We start from the raw sequence: 25,427 nt of genomic DNA, 5'->3' as shown, positions 1-25,427 counted from the left end.
CGAGGGGCTGGGCGAATCCTGATGTAGTTTGAACATTAAAGTTGTAAATTTACAAGATAAAAACAAACAAAAACAAAACAAATACTTGTCATTGAATCGCAAACGAGAGGAATTAATGTAAAAGTAGAAGAAAAGTTCATTAACAGGCTTTGAGTGCAGCTTTGTTACTGAGTGTGTTTAAAGTGTAGAAAAAACAAGTTTGTCTTCAAAAAGTGCCTTTATTTAAAAAAAAAATTAGAAAACTGGAGTTTTTAATGTGTTCTTTGTTTGTTAAAAAGAAAATAAATAAAACAAAAACATCAAAAGTATTTTGGAGCGTTTGTCAAGAACTAATCTGAGAACAATGAGAAAAATAATTGTTAGAAATACAAACAGATTTTCAGTAAATCTGCTGGAAAACTCATCAAATTCTAATGATGATGAATTCTGGACAGACCTGCTATAAATAAAGTTCCAGATTCAAATTTCAACACGCATTAACCTTGTGTTGCGTCTTCTGCAAAGTCTGACGATTTAAAATGGTCCAAAATATTTGTGAGCAGACGAATAATAACAACAATAGTAACAACTAGAAATGAATGTTTTTACCTTTTGGGTGCTTCGCTTTGCTTCACTGTGAAAAAAACTAAATGCTGGATGATCGTGTGTTTAAAGATAATAAATCATGACTCTGTTTCCAGCCGTGTTTAATGAAGCGCTTCGTTAACACTTTGGTCGAGTTTTATTTTGAAAGGCGGTGACACTTCCTGGGTTGTAAGGCTCGGTGGAAGGTAACAGACATTTTAAAGGGACGGTCTGTAGTTTTCCTGAAGGAAACACTAATTGCATTTTTAACTTTTTAAACATAATTTTTGCAGATGTTTTAATGAACACTGATCATAACTGTCTGTGGAGAATTCAGGTGTTACACAGGTGTGACGCTGACACAGTCACCAGAGAAGAAGAAGCAACAACCCTGAAGTTTGGAAACGACCTCCATCTTTACCACCTCAGAAGTACTGATTAGCTGGTGGCTGTAAAGGACATGAACCATTTCCTCATCCAGGGATCTTCGTCGTCTCTGGTGAGTTTTCAGCTTTAAATGGAAAGAGTGGCGGCCTGTGCATTCGCTGCAGGCTGAGTGGAGACTTCCTCAGTAGTGCTTGTCGGTAGTTTGATGGTCATGGCGAGATGGGGGTTGCATTTATTTTGAGCCCTAAATCATTCACTGCTGATCGGTGCAGAGGACTATAGAGCGAGCTCTTTACAAAAACAAAGCTTCATTTTCTTGCTGCACTTCCTCTAACACCCACTAGGGGCTCCAACAGCAGCCATAGACTCCCAGGTTAAAACATCGAACGTCACAGCAGAAACAAATGTTTACCGCCTGATACAAAGAATAGTTTATAGATCAGCAACTGATTAAAATTCACCTGTTGAGATTGCTTAACTTTATTATTACATCCATTAGATACCATCCATGAATTATACAAAAGTCTGGCAGCACAAAACAGAGTTCACTCTATAGTCCAGTATATTTTTGAAACACCTTTTATCTTGATTTTATTTTTTGGCACATATTTCCATCATTGCCCGTCTCACAGGAGGTGGTGACCTCTGGCTGCCTTTAATCGGCTGTGCAAACATCAGGCTGATGTAGTGAGTGGAAATCAAAGAAGTGTTTCCATGAGCTCAAGGAGCAACAAAGAGTGTAGAAACTTGTAGAGACGCTGCTGATCTGCTCATTATTGTAGCGCTGTTGTGTTTTTAGTGACGGCTGTGAGTGCGAAGCTTTGTTCAGTCAGTGTGTTGGTAACGTCTGCATCCTCAGATTAGTGTTACTCTTCTGTGTAAAAAGTAATTAATATCCAAAAACAATCATTTTCCACTATAAATACCACAAACTCCTTTTCCTGTTATTTCAGGACGACGCTGTTGTGTTATGTTTGTTTGCTCTGGCAGACGGAACGACATGGAGGAGGTGGAGCAAAGGTGGTGACGGTGGGTTGCAAAGTGGCTTGCAGTTGCCTGTAGGCAGGCTAAAGCAGCAGTAACTCGATTTTTGAGCAGACTTTTGTTTTTGAAAGAAAACGAGTAATATAAGAAAAAATAAATAAAAATTGCTTTCATTATCCCGTTGGAGTGTTGGTGCGAGCAGCTTCAAACAGTCTAAAAGTCGGCAGAGAGTTTTCAGCCCGAGCGGCTGGAAGCAAGTTTTTTTCCCCTCTGGCATCTATGTAGACCAAACGGTTGATCCACAGAAAATCAGAACGTACGATCGAATTCATCCAAAACAAGAGATGACAAAGAAACACTGCAAATTTGAGAAGATGGCGACTTGGAGGATGTTTGCTTTAAAAGGAAATAATGTTTTCAAGGATCTTCTGGGAGTGAACAGCAATACCTCTGGTCTCAGTTTTAGGCCTCCGGGTTCAAACACGCTGCTTGCATACATGCAGCAGTTTCTTCTGTTAACTTCAGTCAAATTTTTTAGCTAAGTTTTAATAAACAAGCAAGAAATAATCTAATGCAAAGCCTATAAAAGCGTCATTTTTCAAGCCCGAACTACTAAAAGCTAAAAGCCGCGGCCGTAGACCTGGAGGCCTCACTGTGGGGCTTAAATGCTGCGTGATAAAGTGCTCTGAATGGAAATCTGGATCTGGGAAACGCTGGCTTTAAAACCCCGATGGCCCCATTTGTCAGCACAAACATTTACGCTCTACCCAAAAGGGTTTTTGTGGATATTTTAAGCCAATTACGTCAAATACTAACATGAAATATTCCCACCTTTAGAATATATTTAGAAGTATTAAACACTTAAGTGGAATCATTATCTTAACGTTTAAAAAAACAAACACATACTCTTTCATTAACTGCATCCTTTGTAATCACTTTCACCATCTGCTCGTCCTTAAAGGGCCAGTTCAGCCCTGGTTTCCTTCGAGTGACTGGTGAGAGCGCTCTAACTTCACAGATAAAGGCTGCCTTCTCTTGAACACGAATCGAATGAATGAGCCAGAAAACAGCAGGCGGTTGCTTCTTCCACCAAACGAGGGAGTTCAGGATCTTGTGCACAAGTGACGGGAACACGGAGCGTGAGGTGGAGAGAGTGCGGCGTCAGAAGGTGACGCTTTGAATTCGCCGTCAGCTCTGTCCCAGGAGCTCTGAGCGTCTGGTCAGGACTATCGTCTATAAGTGTTTTTCCAAAAATCATGACCGACTTAATCACAAAAATCCACAAACCTTGTGCGTGGGACCAGTGGACGAGTTTGAACGTAACAAACTGGTTCTGCTCGGTTACAGCTTCCTGTCACACACTGCACTCTAGTGGTGGTTGCTAGGTAACATCTACAGGCTCTAATAAAACACGTTAGACTGACTTTAATGAAGGGCAGCAGCGTCAAACCACATCGTTGGCCGGCTGACTTGGGAGTGTGGGCAGGTGATGTCACCTGTAGGTTGTTTGCTGATTGGTTCTGGTAAAATGACTGCTGTCTGCTGTTCAGCAGGGCGCTAAGCTAACGGACCGACACGCGACAGATCGACGCTTCCTTCTGCACAGATCCTGAAACATGCTCACAGTGAGTTTGGGTACATGAATCCTTTTTTAAGGAAGGTGGTCTTGATTCCCAGAACGACAGAATTATATTAAAAATGCTTTTTGATTTTAGTTCTGAGAAGGCAGCAGATATCTCCCAAACTGGGCAGCTCCCACCAAAACTGGTGACAGAGAAGCAGCGAGTAAACTGCAACACTTTAGTTTTACTTCCACCCAAATCTCCCGTGTTGTGAGTTTGTTTTGCTAGCAGATTAAAGTAGTGCAGACTGCCGTCATTCTTGAAGCTAATATTACAACAAAAGCAGCAAAGTAAAAGAGTGTTTGTGAACTCGAACCACAAGGACTCACATTAATAAGTGAACCACAGAGGACATTTCTGAAGCCTTGAGAAACTCATTAGCACCTACAGTTAGATTTAGAGTCTTGGAGAATTACGCAGGGCGTGACGCTCAGTGTTAGCGCCGTCCCGACCTGGAGGAGCCAAACAATGGCCGAGTCGGACTGCTTTTAGGTTTTCTTCCCAGCCGCCTGTGACTCCCCAGCTGTGGAACACAATCTGTGAGAAATACTGACTGGCAGCTGAAGATCAGGAGTAACCGAACGCTTCTGGTCCCAGCAGAGGTTTCAGGAATCGCCGGAGCTGCCGCTTCCTTTCCCAAGACTGGTCAGCGGCTCCGCCCCCACCTCCACGGCTGCCTCGTCTTCACTTCAAGCTTCGTAGCTGAGCCCAGGACTGAGTTTAGCTTCAGGCTACGCAGCTTCAAGATACACAACTAGCCTCTGTGGTTGGCGTCAGCGGCGGCAGGGGGAGCTAGCGCGAGCTCCGACATCCCCGAAGCCAGACGTTAGTTTGAGTACAGCTGGAGTTAGCGTCGGGGTTAGCTTCTCAAAGCTGGACTCGTGTTTTTATCCGCCTCTTTATTTCCGTCCTTCATCAAGGCAGAAAACACCTGGAAGGAAACACAGCTGTTAGCTTTTTTTCTGCGAGTGAGCTGCGCCGCCCTCGCCCTGCGCTCTGACCGTGAGCCTGACCTGAGCCCAGCGGCGGTTCCTGCTGATCATGTGCGTGCTGGCCATGGCGTTGAAGAGCGTGTGCGACTGCAGGTCCTCCGGCAGGCGCGTGAGGAACTGCGCGATGTGGATGAAGTCCATCTGCAGCAGGACTTCCTCGTACAGATGCAGGATGCCCAGACCCGTCCGGAATAAGCTCTCCTCGCCATCCCGGCAAAAGACGTCCCACACCCGGCACGCCACGTCCAGAGGGAGTGACTTACTGTACAGAGTGAAGATCCTGCAGGGAGACAGACATGCTGAGTGAAATCTGCAGGCGTATGAAGATGAAACACCAACTCAAGGCGAGTTATGAAAGATCGGCATGGAAATATGCACCGCTAAAACCAAATCAACGCAAACAGCTTCTGCAGGACTCTGTGGTGACCTGCAGTGACCTTTGTTACGTGTCACCTGCTCAACCAGGTGAGCTACATCCAAAGTCTTTTTTTTTTTTTAAGACAAATGAACTTTAAGGCATTTTTAAGTCGATAAATCTTACTGACAATCTAATCTGTGTTAAACATCTAAAAGATTTGCTGTAAATTTATAAACAGAAAAATCAGCTTGGCTGCTTTTTTCTTCAGTTGTATTAACTCACCAGTCAATCAGATAGAGGTCAGGGGTCAGGCTGTTGGTCTGGAAGTGGCTGAAGAGACGAGGAAGATTCTCCTCGAAGAAAATCTCAAAGGCTGCAAAATACTTCAACATCTGTCAGAAACGAGAGAACAAAGAGGAAAAGGTTTTAAATGTTCACAGTGATTTGTGTAAAAGTAAAAATCTTTCACTTTTACTCACAAACCAACTCTGAGTTCTTCAGGAGGTTTCTGAGTTTTCCCTCCTCCCTCTTATGAAATATCACAAAGACTGCGTACCAGTTCGTGGTCGACTCTGAAGAAGGCCATCTGACAGGGTTTATTGAGCAGGTTGGCAAAGGTGATGAAGGCCTCGGCCTCCTCCAAGTTGAGGATGAGCACAGCAGCGATGAAGGACATGCCCTGCACCTGAAAGTCCACAGACGCTTTGGTTTCGGATCAGTCTTAACGAGACACTGAATGACTTTTAAATATTCGGTAACAGCTGCCATAATGCTTTTACTCACATAGCCAATGTCAGGCCTGTAACACGTGTAGGCACCCAGCACGCTGTGGAGGAGGTCGTGGTACGGACCGCCCTGCAGGAGGAAGACACAGCAGACATTCATGTGAGACACAGATGTGATTGACCTGCTGGCTGTTTGTTGCAGGCAGACTGAAGAACCTCGGGACAAAAACACCCACACAGACGTCACAAGTCCAAAAACAAATGTCTGAAAATCCGACCAAATTCTTTTCTCATCGTTGCAGAAATCAAACTGCTGCATTTGCTGCTGCAGTGCTGCAAACCTGAATGGTCCTCTGCCTGTTATCTGTGTTTACCTTCTGGAAGATGAAGAGCGAGGGGAAGGTTCTGGAGATGTCTAGTTTGATGAGATCCAGGCTGGACTCTCTGTCAGCCAGAGATGCTCCTCCATCTAACGGGAGAAACACACAGAAGTAGTTTTCAGTCGCTGAAACTGGAGCTGTGAGGGTCAAAGAGAGGAGGGGCGTCGTACCGCTCTCGCTGTCGTTCACCGAGCTGGTCTCGCTGTAACTCCTCCACTTCTCTTTGGCTCTGGAGAGGAAGATCTCATAGAGCTCTGCAGCGAGACAAACACCCATCAATCAGAAAATTAGACTCTGCAGACTCAATCGGCAACTTTTAAAGGTTAGAGTTAGAGTTTCAGTTTTTATGCAAATCCATCATTTTGAATCTCTTTGAGCCTCAGTCACAGTTTTGTGTGCAGAACTATTTTTTACCATGCAATCAAAATTCTCGTTAGATTCATTAAAAGTGTGCAACGCCCAGCTGTGTTCTTCCCACTCTGCAAATGTTTGTGAACCAGAATCTAAACTGACTGTCTCTGCACGCCTCCATCTCTCCATGTAAGAGAGCACAGATTAGGGTTCCTGTGGGACTCATGGTGGTTTAAATAAACAGCTGCAGTCACTGCCGCATTAAAAATGTACTTAATATTTAACAGAAGTGTCAAAAGGGTGTCCAGGATCGCGTGTTTGTACCTGGTGTGATGTTCAGCTCGTTGCCGATAGCGAGGCTCCAAACTCTTCCTCTGACGCTGGGGGGAAGGCCCTGCCACCACAGCTCTCTGACCCGCCTCGTTCCCTTCCTGCACACACACAATGCATTAAATAAACACAAGCACCCGCGCGCACGCACACACACACAGCGGTGGAGACGTACATGGAGTCCCAGTGAGGCAGGATCTCGGTGTTCCAGATGACCATGGCGTTGGAGATGCTGTCCTCCTGCCGGTGTCTCTCCTTCATCTGACGCTTCTTCCTCTGGGCTTCTTTCAGCTCTGAAGGAGACGCAACAGCACGAGCCAATCAAATCCAAGAACAGAAACAGCCAGTGACATCAATACATCTGTGTGAGTGTGTGTGTACCTCTCCTCTTGGCTCCTGCCACCATCTCCTCGTACTCCAGCTTGTGTCTCTGAGTTTCCTCCGTAGATTTAGCCGGCAGGTTCCTGAAGGACAGACAGACGAGCTCTCAGCCAGCTGGAAAGCTTGTTGGGGTTTTCTGGTTTTACTTCCTGTCAGGTGATCACACACAGCGGCTCTGTCTCTCTGTGACAGTGACCTCATCCTGAAGTGTTTCTGCTGCGAGGATCGCCTCGCATCCCCCTCACTCAGGGAAAAACTCATTAATCTGACATTTTACACCAGTTTGACTCTAATGTAAAACTGTTAGCTCATCTTTGTTCACCACAGAGGGACAAAGAACAATAAAGACTGATATAAAAGCTTCAGTGTTTTCACTGCATTGCACAGTCGAACCTCCGACTTCCACATACAGGCAGGAAAAATAGTCATGGAGGACCACGTGTGGTCTTCCAATGCAAATCCATATCCAAGCATGTGTTACTGATACACACACATGTATGTGATGGAAATATTCGGCCCTTTCATTTGCTTTTCACAAAAATAAAACATGTCATTCACTGACTCAGGTGTCTGTTTCTGCAGCTATGAAACATTGAAATATAACATTTTAATCTGCAAGTGCATTCAGCAACATTCTGCCAATAATAATAATAATAATAATAATAATAATAATAATAACAACAACCAGTTCCAGCTGGTTCCAGAGAATAAAGACCAGCAGCAACTTGACTTCCCAACACCGCTGAGCCCAAAGTTGGAAACATTGAGTCAGAAGCTGCAGCTGAGGTGAGAAACAAACCAGCACCAATGCAGGCTGGTTTTCAAACACTCCAGAGTGTACTGGTAAAAAGATCGGCACCAGCACGGATACCCTACACCGCTCGGCTCACAGTTGGAACCATTGAGCTTAAACGTGGGAATAACACAAAATCCCCTGTTTGCAGATGCACTCGCTTCAGAAGTACACACATCAGCAGGTTTATGCCTTTTCCAACACCACAGCGTGTAATCTAGAACCAGCTGCAGTCTTTTCCACCACAGGCACAAAAGCACATTCTTAAAACTGCATTTTTAAAGCCACCACAGAACTTACGAAGGGCGGTCCTCCAAGATGAGAGCCGTGGTGGAAAGAGGTTCAAACTCCAGGTTTTTCCTCCTCCCTGCAAGCAGGGGGCGCTGAGGACACGAGGGCACGCTGGAGTCCTTCATCGACTCCTGCTGAGGAGACTAAAGAAAGAAACAGATATCATGTAGTACAGCATCGCTCTCAGAGGAATAATTACACCTGAACATCAACTCAACAGAGTGCTTTTGGCAGTGACACAAATTCAGAGCCGTCTCACATTTTTTTCAGTTCCCACGGTCCTCACTGAGCTGTGGGTGTTTAAAGTTTTATTTTCCTGAGCTGTAAAAGCGCCACACAGAGAACATCATAAAAAGCCATTCCACCTTATACACAGATAAACATCTGCCTCCAGCTCAGTTTCATTCTTCTCTGAGACCCAAAAACTGCTTTTGCAAAGGTCTGATCATTTCAAGTGTCAGAGGGACAGCTCAGGCGAGCTTTGGAGACAAAGGTAGAGAAGCTGAGAGGGTTTGCACATGTGCAGAAGAGGGAGAGTGGATTTACTGGACAGATGATGGAGCCGCCAAGCAGGAGGAAAGGAGGAAGAGCTCAGAGAAGATGGATGTGGTGAAGCAGGACATGCAGAGGGTTGGTAGCAGAGGAGGATGCTGGGATATGGTGAGATGGAGGCACATGGTGGAGATCACTCCCCACTAATTGATCTTAGAACTGAAAAAGCTTCTTGGATGAGAGGTGGAAGAAACGTAAAGAAGGTGCTTTTCTTTCCACAATTCTCTCGAGTACAAACGGAAGTAAAAGCATCGTTTCTGAATTTAGTAAAAATGTTTGTAACAGATTATTTGCAGTTTCAGAATAAACAGAGCGTTCGTTCATCAGCTTAAGCACAGAGAATCACTCTGTGTGTGTGTGTGGCCCGTACAATAAACCGTTTATCCACAGGAGCAGGACAGCTGTGGGGTCAACAGAACAACACGTCTTTCATCAGCTGGTTTCAGGCGTGAATGCCGCCAGCAGAGGGAGACAGAGGTCGCCCTCTGAGGCTGCTCTGTCATCAGATTCAACATGAAGTGAGAGTCATAAAAAGATATGCATCAGGTGATTTCCAAAGAGCCGAGATATAAAAACACGGAGCTGAGGAAACACTGATGTGAAACATGCTGCTCACCTTTCCTTTACATTACAGCAACGTGCATATTATGGTTTGTTAGACAGACTGTAAATAAAAGATGCATGCAGCCACAGTGACATCACACCCACTGGTTTGTGCCTCCACATTTAAAAGCATCCATGTTAGCAAGCAGAAGTGACGTATTTGGATGAGAGCGTTTACGTTAGCAGCTAGCTGGACTCTACAGAACTACAAATGAGGAACTCAGACAGATAAGATCCTTCAACCTCCGCAAAGGTGATTTCCTAATTCTGCGATACTGACGATCAGGAGATCAGACAGTGGGTCTGCTGCAGGTCGAGTGTCTGTGTGAGCACAGAAAAGCTCCACGTAATCATGGTATTTATGTCTGAGGAGAGTTTTTACGAGCAGTAAAAATCCAGATGCTGCAGAGCAGAGAGGAGCTGCATCTGCACACGTGTTTACCAGCTTGATGCTAACACTGTTAGCCTGCCTGTGTTTATGTACAACACGATGCCTGTAAAATGATGTAGTGTGCTGGGCAACATCCACACGTACACAGCCTGAAGCTGCGGAGGCAGATGATGATCACACACACACACGCAGACACACACCAGCCTCCTCCTCTGGTTGAGTTTAATTACATACATTTTCACATCAGTTTGCCGGATAAAAAAACTACGTCACACTTGGCGGGATTTTCTTTGCTGCCACAGTAACATGGAGCATGACTGTGTGACCTCTGACCTTTGATTGGAGCCTTAAAGGTATTTTGCCAACAGCTGCTGGCCTCTACCCTCGCTCTGCTCACATGACGGCAGCAGCAGTCAGATGATTCATCGGGAAAAGAGTTGGCCAGATGTGGCCTGGCTCAGGCTAGCTGACATGTCAGACACAAAGCTGCTGGAGGAGGAGGAGGAGGAGGAGGAGGAGGAAGGCTGACTTCACTTAAACTGTTTCCTTTCAATAGTGCAGAAGGACAGCTCTGAAGCTGCCAAATGATGCTAACTGTTAACTGATGGTTTAATCATGGTTTGGCTCCTTAAATAAGACTCCAGTAAATCCAGCCCGGTGCAGCTCTGCAGTCTCTGTACCAGAAAGCAGGGAGACATTCACATTGCGACTGTCACAGTCTGCTGCGTGCTCCATAGCACAGATGTTGTTGGGACATCTTCCTGCTGCAGCGATATTTCAGACAATAGTGTGTTTGTCCAGCTCGGTGGAAACAGTCCTGGCTTTCAGGTTTGGCTGTTTCCTGTTTCAGTGTAAATGGTTCTTAAATAGCACTTTTCTACTCTTCTGAGCACTCAAAGCGCTTTACATAACTTGTTCATTCACCCAGTCACACCCATTCACACAAGCACATTTTTTGCTTTCTCACTAACATTCACACACACATTCATACTCCGATGGATGGATCAGAGAGCAATTTGGGGTTAGTATCTTGCCCAAGGATATTTGCCATGCAGACTAGGAATCAAACCACCAACTAGTGTCACAATGGCTTCATGCACAAAGCCAGATCCCACGGAGAAAGTGCTTTCCCACTTTGGTTTGGTAGAACGTGCATGAAAAAGCTTTGCAACCTGTGGTAAACAAGCCGGAGCAAAAACTCCATCCAGCATCGACTGGACTTCAGCGTAGCTGCATGGGAGGAAAAACCCCAGCAGCTGTTCCAGTTAAAGATCTCTGAATGTGACTGCTGAGAGCTGCTTCACAGCTTCTTCAATGTAAACAAAATCAAAAAGTTTAACTTTGCTCAAGTGCATAAATAAAGCAGAAAGTGCATGGGATGGGACTGCAGGCGCAGTGTTCATGGCTCTATTTTCCAACAGCAAGCAGGCAGCAACCCCCAGAACAGCTCCAGAGTGCAGTTCCTCTAACATCCACTAGGGGCTGGCTCCAGAAGTCCTGCAAAGAAACTGTTCTGGTCTCTATAGGTGACTTCTGCTTAATAACAACTGTACCGAGGGTGCGGTTATATCTCACCTGTTTAAACTGCATTACAGCTAAAAGTTTGCATTATTAGGGGGCGTGGCCTCTTTGACTAACAGGTGGGTATAGCTGCTAGCTGCCTGCTAGACTTTACCTCAGCTAATTCGCAGGTGAGTTGCAGCACTTTGCAGTCTGTTTACGTTTATAAATTGGATGTCAGTTATTTGCAGATGATTAGTTCTTACCTCACAGTGTGAAGCTTATTTCCCCTCTCTGTGCTGGAGGCAACATTTACATTAAGACATTCAGAATTCACTGACGAGGCTTCAAACTCTGACTTGAACATGAACACGTACAGTCTGCAGCCTGCCCTGAGAAAATGCAGTGCTCGTGTTCCCACAACGCAAACGGTTCAGAAAAACGTAAAATCTCAATAACTGATGAAGAAAAGGTGCCGACAGAAGGAAAGAGGACAACTGAGGTTGCAGGTGGACACAGCTGGGTGTGCTTTAAAATAATCAGCGTTTTTGTTAAGACCTCGAGTGGACATGGAGGACACACAGCGAGTAACGCTGAAAGCAAACAGAGCCTTTATTGTGCCTGCGGAGCTCGTTTAACGCCTCGCCCTCAGTTTCTGAGTCCTAAGGCTTCTACCTTCCACTGTTTATCTGATTTTCCAACATAGCAGCTCATGTTTCTGCTCAGATGATTCACCCAGGAGAGTTTCATGCCCTTATAAAGGACCGACTGTGGCTGGGAGCAGATTAAACACCCTGGGCGGAGGAGGAGGAGGAGGATGATGATATGATTGTGTGTGTTTAAAGAGCCAACCTGCTCCGCGGTCGGCGTGGAGGCGAGGTCTTTGCTCGTATCGCCTTCTCTGGCTGCGGTCTTGCCAAACAGTCGCCACCCTGCTGAGCTGTGAGACGTCGCTTTGGGCTCTTTGGGTTTCCTAGAAAACAGGCTCCTGAAAGAGAGCACAGGCTGAGCTTAGCAAACATGTATCAGAGTCAACAGGAAGGAAATAAACTTCATCTCTCAAAATCATATGAAGGACAAGCAAAATGTTACAAATAAAACTTCTCTTCATTATTAAGTATAAGAGTTTTTATGCATTAGCTGATGTATTTTAATAAACTTATAAAATGTTACAGATTTTCTTATTATTATCAACTTGTGTATACACTTGTTTTATTTCACTTCCCTAATTTACAGTTTTGACCTCATATTTTTGTGTATTTTCTTGTTTGTTTCTTTGCTTATTTCTGCTTCATTTTGCAAATTCAAAGGGTGACAAGAGGTCAGAGTGTTGCCTCGACGACAGAGATGGTGTCTTCTAATCAGGAGGGAAAATAAATGAATGAATAAAATTAACTTTACATTTGATGCCTTTTCACAGTTTCCTTTACAGTTTTATTTAGTAATTGTAATCATTTTAGACACTAATCTACCTTAGAAACTAATAAAATGAATCATCACTAATATTAAACACAAAAGTAGAACATCATTAATGTAAAATGTGACATTGCTTCTGTACCTATTTACCTTTTTCATTAATTGTTTATTTATTCGTTTTAGCTCCACACTAGTCTGATGACCTGTTCAGGGTGTGCACTGCTTTATGCGATAGGCTCCATAAATCAGTCAGAAGGAATCCTGGTATCGAACATAGATAAAAAGGAGACCTTTCATTTGCTCTAACTTGTCCTGAGCAGCACCTGCTCCGCATGTTGATTTGAGTCGTGAAAGCTGGCACCGTTTGAAATAATCAGAAACCAGATCAAACACGCAGACTATCGATGCTGCTTTCTGCTCCGCTGCATCTGACAGATCCCATCATAGCGACGCTCCACGTTAGCCAGACTTTGGCTTTAGATTGTGAAGTTTAGTTTTTAACTGAGCATTAATATTTTTCAGCACTGAAAACTTAATGTGCTGTAATTATGAAGTCATGAATATAAACAAACTGCACCCCCTACATATCTGAGGGCCTGTAACTGTGCAGATATTCATGAAGGTCAGATTCTGCATGGCGTCATTAAATGTACTACAGTCAGTGTATAAAACTCTGCTCATCCTCACACAGGTTACATGGTCAGTGTCCCTCTGACCTCCTTCAGTGTGCTGATAAAACGTCTTCCCCTTAAAGAGATTCCTGTAAGCGTTCCCTATCACTCAGACATTTCAACACACTGGCAGGTTCCCATTTCATTAGAAGTCCAGCCATCTGTGAAGAATGTAAACTCTGGTCAGAAAAGCTGCAGAGGCCGATTTCAGTTCCTCAAACAAACGAGGAAAGACACGCAGCAAAGACGTAACGCGGTAAATGCTGCAGCTACAGCAGTTTTTTTAAGATGATGCCAAAGGAAAAAAGACTGTTTAGGAAAAGCTGCCATATCGACAGTTTTCATTGGGAGAGTCTGCTGGTCAGCCGGCGGGAAGAGAACAAACAGACACAGATGTGCATGGGAGCCGGCCCCGAGGAGACGGCAGAGCAAATATTATCCCACCTCGCGCTCTGCAGGTCAAGTTTGTTCACAGCTTCAAAGACCCACACGCTGCATCTGCTGCAGCTCAGCTGTCTGTGCACCACTGCAAGAATAAGCGGAGCCACGATCGCCGTGTCCCTACACTTTCATTCACTTTGATTACAGAAAACTTGGCTCTTTCTCCCTCAGCTGAGATAAATGCTATTGCTGAAGCGTCTGTGGCTCATTCAAAACTTTCAGTCATTTAAAAGGTAATAGAAGGTAATTGTAGACTTAAGTGCAATTAAAACTAGATTATTTTCTTCTCGGTGTAAGCGACAGTTTTAGCAGTTCTGTGAAATAAAATCCTTGTTTTTATTATTTTAATGCCAAAATGACAGATAAACACAACTTTATAACTGATGGAAAAACTCCACTATCACACGGATGTCAGTTTTAAAACCAAACAAACTCGTAGATGCTGACAGACTTTGGTTAAAAACTGAACTGTGTGTTGTTGATCTTCTTCCTCTCTTGCGGCTGCAGTTGTAACAAGTGAGAGAAACTCCAGAAATAGAAAAAGGAGAAGTTGCTTTCTCACTAACAGCAGAGGCTCTTTATCTGAGCAACAATGTGACTCTGGTGTAATTACAGAAGAAAGATCACAAACACAAAGAAAGTGAAATGTTCATTCACAGCGTCCTGCCAGGATTCTCCAAACCGCCGAGGAGTGCGCACATTAATCATGCAGAAGAAGAAATGCAGCAGGTTAGACTGTCACTGCTCCTTCCTCAGAAGAACAGCTGACGCGTAGCTTTGTGCTGGTTACATCAAACTGTCCCTCAGATCAGAAGCCTCGTTTAAAGCTGTGGCTGCTGTGACGTTCAGCCTCTGTGGGTGTTTATGTGTGATAAGACCTAACCTCAGTGTTTCACACACAAACTTCAGTAGTGGGAGCCATTCAAGTATCAATTTGTGTTTATTTTGACAGAAATAATCCCAGACTCTTGACTTCCTGTTCCACAGGGCGCTCTCCCGAGCTTGTCCTGACTGATGTAGAAGTCAGAAGCTGTAGAAGAGAATTCAGTAAATTGTGGGGTAAACATTATTCTGAGACAAACCTAACCAAGCAGTTTTTGTAGCGTAAGCTTTGCTCTGTTCTGTTGATCTGCTGCAAGCTGCAGCCTGAAGCAGATGGCCTGGATGTGCTGGGAGTCACTGACGGGAGGCGCAGCTGTTTATCATCTGTTATCTATTCCTGCAAAAGTATACGAGGGTCTTTTTATGACTTTGTTTTTAAAAGACACCGTGCTGCCATCACAAATAGAGCGCAACTCTGTGTGAAACACTGAGGCTGCACTACACACTGCATTAATAATTAACTGCAGAGGTGAGCACATCTAACAAAGACCTTAAATAATTAAAGGCTGGTTCTGTGTTATTCCAACAGCTGATTAGAAGCAGGACGTGAGCACAAAGCTGTGCATGCTCAGAGCTGCAGTTCCACTTGTTGTTTAATCTTGGGCTCTTTCATAGTTTAAATGAATCTTTCATTTAAGCCATCTTTATTCTGATTGGCTGCCCCTCACAAACAGAAGGTTTGAGTGGGAAACCACCAACTAAAACTGACCCAGACGCACGTGTACATATGCTTAACTTTAACATCCACCTCTGGAAGAGGAGGTGGGTGACAGGAAATAAGGAACAGCACAGGTCCACTTTAAAGTAGCACTGCTGCCTGTATGTGACCCTGGCTGACCTGCCTGAGCTCTGTGGGCCACACGGCCAGAGTGGAGTTTTTCCAGCTGGGCTGTTTTCCCCTTGGCCTTCCTCCTCCGTCTGTCTGGATTTCCTCTGAGACGCTGTGACATTCAAGCCAGCTGCAGGGCTCGCATCCAACCCAAAAAACCAGCCCAGACCCAGATGCAGATTTAACAAACATAAATTTTCCTGCACCTGCCAGTCAGGGACTGTTTTTGCTTCATTAGTCAAACAGAGAAAAATCCAACGCTCAAGTTTCTGAATGCGACCAAACCTTAGGGAAACTCTCTGCTGCTGCATTTCTCTCTTTTTCACTTCCTCGTGTGGCTCAGAGGAACATTGGAGCTCTTCCAGTAACTATCAACGTAATATAACATCTTTATTCTGCTGCTGGAGTCACTGTTCAAGTCACGAGGGAGGAAATCATGCAGTCAGTTCAGGATGAAACAAAGCAATCCTCCTTTACAGCACAATAAAAACAGGAAACCGAACTTCACCTGCAGCCTTATCTGCTCAAAGCAATTATAAGTAACTGTAGAAGGCAAATATCTGCAGCATATTAAATCATGTGAACTGAGTGCAGCCTCGTGCCCCCAGAGATTCAATTCCACGGTTATCATTCTGATGTTTCAGCCTGCTCTCGTGGAAAAATGCGGAATAGTGATGGAAAATGATCCCATCTGTTCATGCATGCAAAATGTCCTGGTGCTTTTTTTCCTAAAATCACAAACAATCAAAGTAGTTTCGGCACTAGAACTTCAATAAATACTGAATTAGTGCATCTTAGTGTTAAAGTCATATGAAGCAGAGATGATGTGTTCTGTGTGGGACTGTGGTCTCTGGTGTGAGGGGCAGAGTGGACGGCTGGTTTCAATGAGTCACACCGGTCGATGAACAACAACAAAAAGCCACGATGATTGTTTTTGCCATTTACAGACGACTTCAAGCAAATATGAACTCAACGTGGAGCAGCAATGGTCATGATTTCAGATCATAACCCTAAAGCACCAACACTGAAGTGAGGTTAGCTGTTCCAACAGGAGAGACAAATGAAGCCAAAGAGAACGACGGCACTCACAAAGTTCAGCAAAACAAACTAAAACTGGGCTGTTAGATAAACCGAGCCATGTCCCGGAGCGCCCGGCGGGTTTCCACCGCTGCCGAGGATCGTTTGACTAACGAGGTTATCCTGGATGAGCACATATCCGCCAGCAGATCAATCTCCAACCTTGAGACTTCAAGTTTGCTTTCTGCTTTCTGTTTGGGTGCTCTGGGTTAATCATCAGTTACCGACAGAGCGTCTCTTCCGTACTCTCAAACAGATACTGCGCACACCTGCATCCACACTTCCTGGCTCTGACTGAGCAGCAATCAATGAGCGCGGCACCAGACCGCACCGAGCATGATTAAAATCAGCAGGGCTCAGCATTGGGACCAAATTAGCAGGGTCTGGATGTCCTAACCACCTGCGGTGTTGTGGTTACAGCGGACAAACAAGAAAACTGACTCCAGACCAAATCTAATCAGTCGAATGACAAAAAACGGACCGCATTTCAGGCAAAGATACAAACTTAGACGTTCTCAGCTCTGAACAAACAGCCCTTCAGCTATCAGCCTGCAGGAGGCCGCTGCTTTCAGGTCCTCACCCAACCTGCTCTCCTCTGATTTCTGAGAAGGCCCTGTGTGCTTCCTGTTGAACTGCAGACAATCTGATAAATGTAATCATTTCTTGTCTGAAGACCGACTCCAACAACTGAGGAATTCTGTCAAGTATTTGACCGGAAATTTGACTTTTAATGCAAAGCACAAGTGTGTACTTTCAGCTGTTACAAAACAGGAAGAGATGCACTACAATAAAAAAGACTGCACATAGCAGGAGTAGGTGATAAGGACCAGAACAGAATACAGAACATAGAGTGGGACTTTACAAACAGCTGACTGAAATAAAATGCAAAAAAAAAATGAATTCAGTGTTCATATGCTGCATATTTAAAGGTGGATGCTGCGTTTTCAGTGCTTCACTCTGACGAGGATGTAAAGCCATCACATTCCACCAGACTCCATTCACAAAAACGGGAATTTTACCTCCAAAGATGTGTGAGATTGTTGTCTAATCGCCTTTGGTTTTTAAAACAAACAAACTCTTGTTTCCTGTGAAATAAAATGATCATTTTTTTGTCAGGAGTCTGGTAGAGCTGAAAAGAACGACTCCTTTCCCAGCACGCCATTTCTGCAAATTAACTCTTTGTTGCTTTATTCAAAATTTTAACATTTAATCAACATATACCTTCAAACTTTGACTTATTACTTATCGCAGGACCAGTGCAGTCTCCCTTTAAGAGAAGACGGACAACACTTTACGTCATGCAACATAAAACCGCATTATCTGATTTTATATCTCATTTGAAATGTCGTGTTTAGTCCCGTCAGCTAACATTATCCAGTCCAACAACAGGAGGTTACTTGTATATTTGCTAAGAGGGTCTGTGTGGCGTGTATGGGAAATGACGCCATCAATCTGTCATCTCAAAACGAGACAAAGCAGGAGGAGGGCGTTTCCCCCTGTTTCATTGGGAATATGGAGAGCGCCCACTTCCCTCGGCCTGGGGCTCATGCAATCATTGAAGATCTACTCGACTCTTTCTTGGAACAACAAGAACCAAATTAAAATGACCAAAGAACGGCCATCTTGGTTTGAATAAATAAAAGACCGAAACAAAGCAATCAAATTCAGGATGCACTCAATAGCAGGCTCATAATGGACCAACAGGTGGAGATAACACAGATTCACACAGGTTATGAACTAGCGTTGCTTTTTAGCACCAACACTGTAGGAGTGAAACCTCAAAGGTCACTGAGTCACTGCCCTGTTTATGTGGCAAAGAGTGAGAGGGAGACAGCGCTGTCCCTGCGTCAGGACGGCAACAAAATCATCACAAAGTCATCAACAATCTGAAAATAATCCAGTAACCCACAGCTCAAATATCTCCAGCTTTGCTCTTATATGTTTGGAGGTTTTGTACATTAAGAGCTAAAGCTTAGTAATTCAGCCTCTCCTTCATTTATTCACCTTCTCTTTTGCTTCAGCGTGACTCGCTTCTTTGGTTAAAAAGGAAAAACGTGTTCCTGTGTTGCTGCTCTGTTGCCTTAATTCTAGCACAGAGGCTAAAAAGCTCCATCTAAAGAGCCCAGACTGTGTTTCAAAGCCTTTTAGTTCAACCACCTGTGCGTGTGGGGTTTATTCAAAGTCGATGTGACACGTCTAAAAATCAGCTTTTCAGGAACTGAGAGCATGTAATCTCATTCGTGCCTGATCAGCACACAGTCACAGCATCTGGGCAGCTGCACGGTGGTTACACGGCGTGATCAATCGCCTCTAATGGCTGAAACCTCTCCGGGAAAAGAGCAAAGGGAGCGGTGAAGCCCCGGGGAAAGAGGCAGCGCTGAGTCGATGCTCGCCGATGCCTGCTGTGTCACACATACAGAACTGAGATGTGATCAACGTGCAGGATTTTACAGTGTTACAGGCCCCAGACAGCAGCTCTGAGAGGTCGTCTGTTTAATACAATAAGTGACCTTTAATGTGGAAAGGTGGAGCGAGAAGAGTAGGCGGAGACAGCTGCTGGATGCAAGGATGCATCTTCATCACCGAGCATTTAAATCTGTACATCATGAGCTTTATTTCCTAAAATCTGCATTTGGAAGCACAAATTAATAAAAGTGTGTTTTATATTTTTCAGCCTTATGTTGTTTATTTCCATGAATCTTAAGGACAGATAAGTAAATAAAAGAAGGTATTTCCTATACGTAAAATGTATTTTAATAACGCTAACTAAAGTCCAATCAGCTTTTAAATCTTTATTTTTTTCTGTTTGAATCTTTAAATTATGAGCTTCTTTACTAAAATAATTGAGCCTGGATTGACTGAGAATTAAAACCTTGTATTTTATCCTTTTCAGTTGTCTTCGTGTTGTTTACTTATATTTTAATACAGTAGTAAGACTAAAGCCTTAAGACCATATGAGGAGGGAGGGGGTCCTTGGGAGTTAGCACGTGCACTCTTTATTGCCCCGCAGACCACGTGATCATTTTACCTGGTGAAGAAATCTGCGATGCCGAACCTCTTTGGCATCTGCTTGGGGTCCGAGCTGTCCTGGTTCAGGTCCGGGAGCGTGTCCGGAGCGCTCTGCCGACGACCCGCCTCCAAAACGCCCCTCAGGTCTTCCTCGTACCCTTCAAAATAAAAGCCCCCATCCTCCTCATCCTCTGGGGACAGCGGGGTGGCGTCACAGCTGAGGGACACGGCCACGTTGGGGTTAGTCCTCAGACTCTGCGGCCTGACGGGAGGTGAGCTGGGGTCACTGAAACCCTCCTCATCGTCCTCCACCTCCTCTTCATCCCTGGTGTTGCGCTCAGAGAGCGGGCTGCCACTGGATGAAGGGCAGGGAGAGGGGGATTTGGCACTTAATCCAGGGGACCCTACCCTCTTCTCATGCCTAGACTTCGATTTAAACTGACAGTCAGGGGTGTTTTCAGGTGAGCAGCCCGAGTCCAGGTCCTGGTCATGTGTGTGGAAACCCCCGTTGGCCACTTTCACTTCTTCACAGTCGCAAACGCAAAGCTGCTGGGTGGGAAATAACCCTGCCTCCCCCTCACAGCTGTCAGCAGCCCCGTTGGGCATGTTTACCCCCGCGGTGCAGGCGCAGTTCCGCCGGTGCTCCCTCACCGCGCATACCAGCTCATGGCCGGGCAGAGCAGTCCTGATACACCCGCCTCCTGTGGCCTCTCCCCCCGGGCTAACACAGTCTGAGTCCCGGGCTTCTTCTTTGCTGTCCCCCCGCATCTTCTCCACTGAGAACACAGCTGGACAGGAAGCAGCTGTGGTGCCCTCAAGGCCAAGCCCTCCTCCTACTTCCAACTCGACCACCGACAGCTCCTCCTCAGTGAACCCGTTCAGGCCACTGTGGTCCCCGCAGACCCCGGAAACCTGGCCGGGGAACAGCCTCTCCAGCATTATCTTCCCTTTCAAGGAGGCGTCAGTGTTTACATCCCTGCCGAGGCCGGTGAAAGCCTTCCCAGCGTCTTGCACCGCGCTGACCCCGGCTAGCAGCGCGATGCTGCGGTCTCTGAGTGCTGATTTCCCCGCTCCGCCACCTCTTTCTCCCTCTTCGTTCTCGTTCAAGTCGACTCCGAACGACCCTCCGTTCTCCCTCACAGTCTCCATGACTTCTCAGTCCCACAAGCGAGCCTCTGCCGCGGGCGTAAGTTCCTGCAACGAGTCCCCCTGCCCGGTGGGCCGAGCTCCGCAGCAGCAGGTTTTGTTGTTCTTGGAGGAAGGGGCTACCTGCATTTTCAGAGCCGGTTTAACGCTACCTGACACACACCCGGCGCAACATTTCCGTCTCAGGTGTTTAATGCAGACAAAGGAACGCTTCACGGCCGCTTTCTTGCGTCGCCACCGGGCAGAAGATTAATTAAATCCCCCAACTGTTAGCTAGTCGCAGCAGCAGTGGCATCCCGGCCACAGTCCAGCGCCATCTTGAAAATTCCCCAACAATGACGTCATTCACCACAACTGTGTTTTGATTCGCTGAAGAGGTTTACAGTGACACCCTGTGGTCAATCTGTGTAACTGCACCTCAAACCTTTGTTGACCCCATTAAAAAAGGCACACAAACACTCAAACAAACTCAGAGTTATTACAGTTAACGAATACTAATCTGAAGACTAGACTGGAAAAAAATTAGTTCAATTTTTGTTTATATAGCATTAAATCACAACAACAACTGTCTCAAGACACAGTATGTTGTAAGGTAAGACGTTATATTAATACAAAGATGGAGAAAACCTGTAATCAGATGATCACCATTTGAGCAAGCGCCTGGCAGAACTATGCTCTGTGTGCTTTTAACAATCTAGAAAAAAACTGAAATTATACTATTCGAGAAATCACCTGAGCTTTTGTCATTGTGGTCAAATTTATCAAGCCAGAAATCACAAGGAGGATCCAGTCCTGACAAATACACTCGGCATTACTCACACAAACTAAATGTTTTGGAACAATAAAAACTAAACTGATATGAGCAACTAACTGAAACAAAAATAATAATTCAAAATGAAGTAAAACTAATGAAAAAATCAAAACTACAATGATGCTGTCCTGATCTTTCATAGTTCATCAGTCAAATCTGATTGTTTATCCTTAATAATGTCTGCTGGCATATTGACCAGGTCACGCTTGCAGAGAGATCAAACTTTATTCTTAAGTTTTATTCAGGGTAGCGCAGGTCAAAGAGATTCACAGATAAGATGGCAGAAAAAAGTAATAAAAAATATAAAAAGCCTGAAAAAGATCAGCGTTTGAAGACTGATATTTGATATCTGACACATGATTAACACTGAAAATAAAGCAAAAACTTGCATTTCCTTTTCAAACACTGTTTTTGCTGCCCCAAGCCATCGCAGGTCCCCAGAGATATCATAAGGCTGGATTTAGAAGAGAGGCCTGTTTATTCTCTGTGGAAAACATTATTGATGGATTCGCTCTCTTTCTCACTACCTGGGACTCTACACCGTGTTGTTGATCTCCACTGAATACACAAATGTGACAGCTGTAGTCATGTTCCTGATCTTCAGCAGTGGATCAGTGTTCAGGTGTGAACAGCTGCTAAATCTGCTAAAATATACAAGGTCAATGGCGTCTTCCATCCACTCAGCCAGGAAAAATGCTGCACAGGAAACCAGAGAATGTGCTATCTTTACCTTCAATCAGGAAACACTGGCTGCAAAGACAGACTGGCCCAACCGCTCTGCATAACCTCCTGCTCTTTCACTCTGACAGTAACCTGTTAACCTCCCACAGCTCATCAGTGAAACACTCACAGAACCATGAATGAGGGCTGTTGGTCAAAACCATGTTTGGGGATTCTGGGGGAATCCGTTTTCTTTTAGTGCTTTGGAGTGCTGTGCAAAAGTCTTGAGCCAAAGATAACACACTTTGAGATAAAATAACACTTTTGCACCAACACACATTTACAAAGGTGTGCACCACGTTGTTAAAAAAATCTGAGGAAACTGGACAAAAGAAGAAGTGTGAGGTCTAAAAACTTTCTACAGCAGATGAGCAGTGAAGGTCACGTCTTTAAGAAAGAGGAAAGCATCCAGCAAAGACCTGACACAGGACCTGAGAGACTTAGAGCAAAATTTGGGTAGCTGGACCACAAAGGTGCAAAAGTAAAGAAGAGAAAACGTATATGTGAGTGAACTTTACACATGGTGTATGTGTAAGAAACACTGAAACAGAAACATTGTGGGGCTGCATACAAGGGCAGTTATATAATATAATAAATAAATAAGTCCAGTGAGGGGAGTGGACAGCTTCTCTGCACTTCTGATGAACCTCTGTAGTCTCTTCTTGTCAGCTGTTGTGCAACTAGCATACCGCACAGGGATGGCGTGCACCAGCACGCTCTCGATAGTGGCACGGCAGAAGGACAGGAGGTCAGTCTGCAGCCTGTTCCATCTCAGGACCTTCAGGAAATGGAGGCGCTGCTGGGCTTTCTTCACCAGGGCTCATGTGTTTGTGGACCAAGATCGGTCCTCAGATATGTGGGTGCCGAGGAACTTAGAGGAGGACACCCTCTCCACACAGTCACCTTTCATGGAGAGGGGAGGGGGATCAGTTCTTGTTCTGCAGAAGTCCATGACCACTTCCTTGGTTTTCTTGGTGTTTAGGGTGAGGTTATTGTAGTTACACCAATCTGACAGCCGCTGGATCTCATCTCTGTAGGCGGTGTCATCATCGTTGGTGATGAGAGGATCCAGTGAAGGACGGCTGTCAACTGGACCGAAGATCAGAGGAACAGGTCTGACGGAGAGATGAATCCACATCTGACGTGTTTGGCTCAGATTAAGTATGGCTGTTGGAGATATGAATTATTAACAGAGAAAGTTCCATCATATTTTGATCCGCCATACAATACCAGCAGCTTCCTGTTCCAGCAAACACACTTCAGTGCAGTGAAAGCACACCTGGATATAATAACACACCGCAGGACACCATCAGTCATGGAAGGGCCTCCACAGAGCCGACCTCAGCGTGACTGAAGCAGTGTGGGATCATCCTGACAGGGACCAGAACAAAGAAGAAGCCTGGAGACGTCACCCTGAGGATGCTGACAGAGCTGCTCACAACAAAGATTCAGTTTCAAGCTTGTTAGAGTTGTACAAACTCGTTCACCTTGTGTGCTGCACTTCTGCGTTTGTACATTTCACTGAATCATTGCAGCATTTTCAAATTTTGACTCAATCATAGTATTTTTTCTGCTTCTGTTTTCTCGGTTTTGTTTTTCAGTTTTAATTCAAATAAATTCTGACAAACACGACAGACTCGTACTTGGAGGATGCAGAGCTGTAACTAAGCTGCAGTCTGCAGTGAGAGCAGCACCAGCTTCGCTTCCTTTCTGTTCTTCTGCGTCTGTATGCGTCTTTATATTTTGCAAACATTTCTGGTTTTTATTTGTTTGAAATTGTTTCTAAATTGTTTTTCATTGTTTTAAATACTGTGTTTTGCCAGTGAAGCTGTTTGAACCTGTATGTGTGATCTGGGACACACAAATAAAACTCTAGAGTGGAGCTGTTCTCTCTCTGTGGACACTGCTGCTGCAGGAGAGGACGCTTTGTGTATAACAGCTGACTCCTCGATGACGCCACACCAAGCTGTTCCAACAGAAACCCAGGCTTGTAAAACAACCACAGCAAACAGACTTTATCTGATAACTATTTTGCTTTAAAAAGTAAAATATTCACTTTTATCTACAGCAGGAAATTAAGGCGGTGGTTCAGCTTCAGCTGTGTGTGTTTCTGCATTTACGAAGAGTCTTTCGTTTGTCCACAAACACACAGCCGCCCAACACGGAGTCAGGATCACCAAGGATCTCATCACAGCCCCTGAAAGTGTGACACCGAGTCCACAGTCGGGTTTTTCTCCTGGTAGAGTGGATTATCGATGGGCTCGCTGTCGCTCTCACTCACCAGGTTCTTCATCCTGCAGGAGAAAGTTTTCACACGCTGTTTCCTCATTATTGAGGATCTCCATCTTCTTTCCTGACTGCTCTCACTCTCCATCATCCTTCTTCCAGAAGTACTCGACAGGCCCATTTTGATCAGCGTCTCCATCACAGCTCAGTCCTCTGAGTTCATGCGACACGCTGGCGGCTGCACGCTCACCTCAGGCTGGGGCACATCTTTGATCTCCACAGTCTGATAAACCAACACTGGACCTGGTTGCTGATCTCCACTGAATACACTCCAGTGTCCGCTGCAGTCATGTTGTGGATTTCCAACACCCCGGTGGTCGTGTTCAGGTCTGAGCGGCCTTTAAATCTGCTTTAATATCTCAGAGGAATCGAGCCTTTCACCCACTCAGCCAGCAGGTTTTTACCGTAGGCCCAGGCAGGACTGAGGACCAGTGTGCCACCAATCTTGAAGTATGAGAGAAAAATCTGGGCTCCAGAAGAGTTCAGTGCAGCAAACAGCATGTCCACCAATCAGCACTGAAGTGACAGATGTATGCAAGGGCTTGAACCACTCTCTGCACTGCTGTGTTTCCTTTAAGTGACTGTGAATCAAACTTTATTCGTACAACAGGTTTCATGTGGTTTAAACTGTTTCACAGATAAATGACGAGCTGATATAATATAATACATTTAAGTAAACCATCTGTTAAGAGGCATCAGATGCTTGTGCTGCAGCCTGCTGATTCTTAACTGAAAAACAGCAAGATGCTAAGAAGTGAGCGATAGCTCGAGATGTTTGCACAGTCCTGAACTTTTAGTTATTTTAATGTTTATAGCCTCAGTTTGGTGGACACAGCGTGTCTGAACAGATTATTGTGCACATAACTGACAACATGAATGTGATCTCTCTTTCCTGAAACAGCAGAGCGAGTTAAACGGTCGCTGTTAAACAGCCC

At 44.9% G+C, this 25,427-nt stretch overlaps 1 protein-coding gene across 1 annotated transcript; it reads right to left on the bottom strand.

The window, feature by feature from the left end:
- Nucleotides 1-1,370: 1,370 nt before the first annotated feature.
- Nucleotides 1,371-21,013, bottom strand: tbc1d12a (TBC1 domain family, member 12a). Its single transcript, XM_014338312.2, has 13 exons — nt 19,549-21,013; nt 12,057-12,192; nt 8,168-8,301; nt 7,075-7,157; nt 6,869-6,986; nt 6,688-6,794; nt 6,183-6,266; nt 6,007-6,101; nt 5,691-5,762; nt 5,464-5,592; nt 5,190-5,299; nt 4,571-4,829; nt 1,371-4,488 (listed from the first exon to the last, which is right to left on the bottom strand). The coding sequence occupies exons 1-13, from the start codon at nt 20,676-20,678 to the stop codon at nt 4,417-4,419; spliced, it is 2,529 nt and encodes an 842-aa protein (XP_014193798.1). The 5' UTR covers nt 20,679-21,013; the 3' UTR covers nt 1,371-4,416.
- Between the last annotated feature and the right edge of the window lie 4,414 nt (nt 21,014-25,427).

The sequence above is a fragment of the Haplochromis burtoni genome, unplaced genomic scaffold, assembly GCF_018398535.1.
Source record: "Haplochromis burtoni strain Fernald_Lab_line unplaced genomic scaffold, NCSU_Asbu1 Contig_214, whole genome shotgun sequence".
NCBI lineage: Eukaryota > Metazoa > Chordata > Actinopteri > Cichliformes > Cichlidae > Haplochromis > Haplochromis burtoni.
The sequence above is the reverse complement of the archived record's forward strand: the minus strand, read 5'-3'. Positions and strand labels throughout refer to the sequence as shown.

Coding starts and splice junctions, on each gene's coding strand:
- tbc1d12a (XM_014338312.2), bottom strand. CDS start 20,678: ATGGAGACTGTGAGGGAGAACGGAGGGTCGTTCGGAGTCGACTTGAAC. Junction 6,987..7,074: donor GGCAGGAGCCAAGAGGAGAG/GTACACACACAC, acceptor CGTCTCCTTCAG/AGCTGAAAGAAGCCCAGAGG. Junction 6,795..6,868: donor CTGCCTCACTGGGACTCCAT/GTACGTCTCCAC, acceptor GTGTGTGTGCAG/GAAGGGAACGAGGCGGGTCA.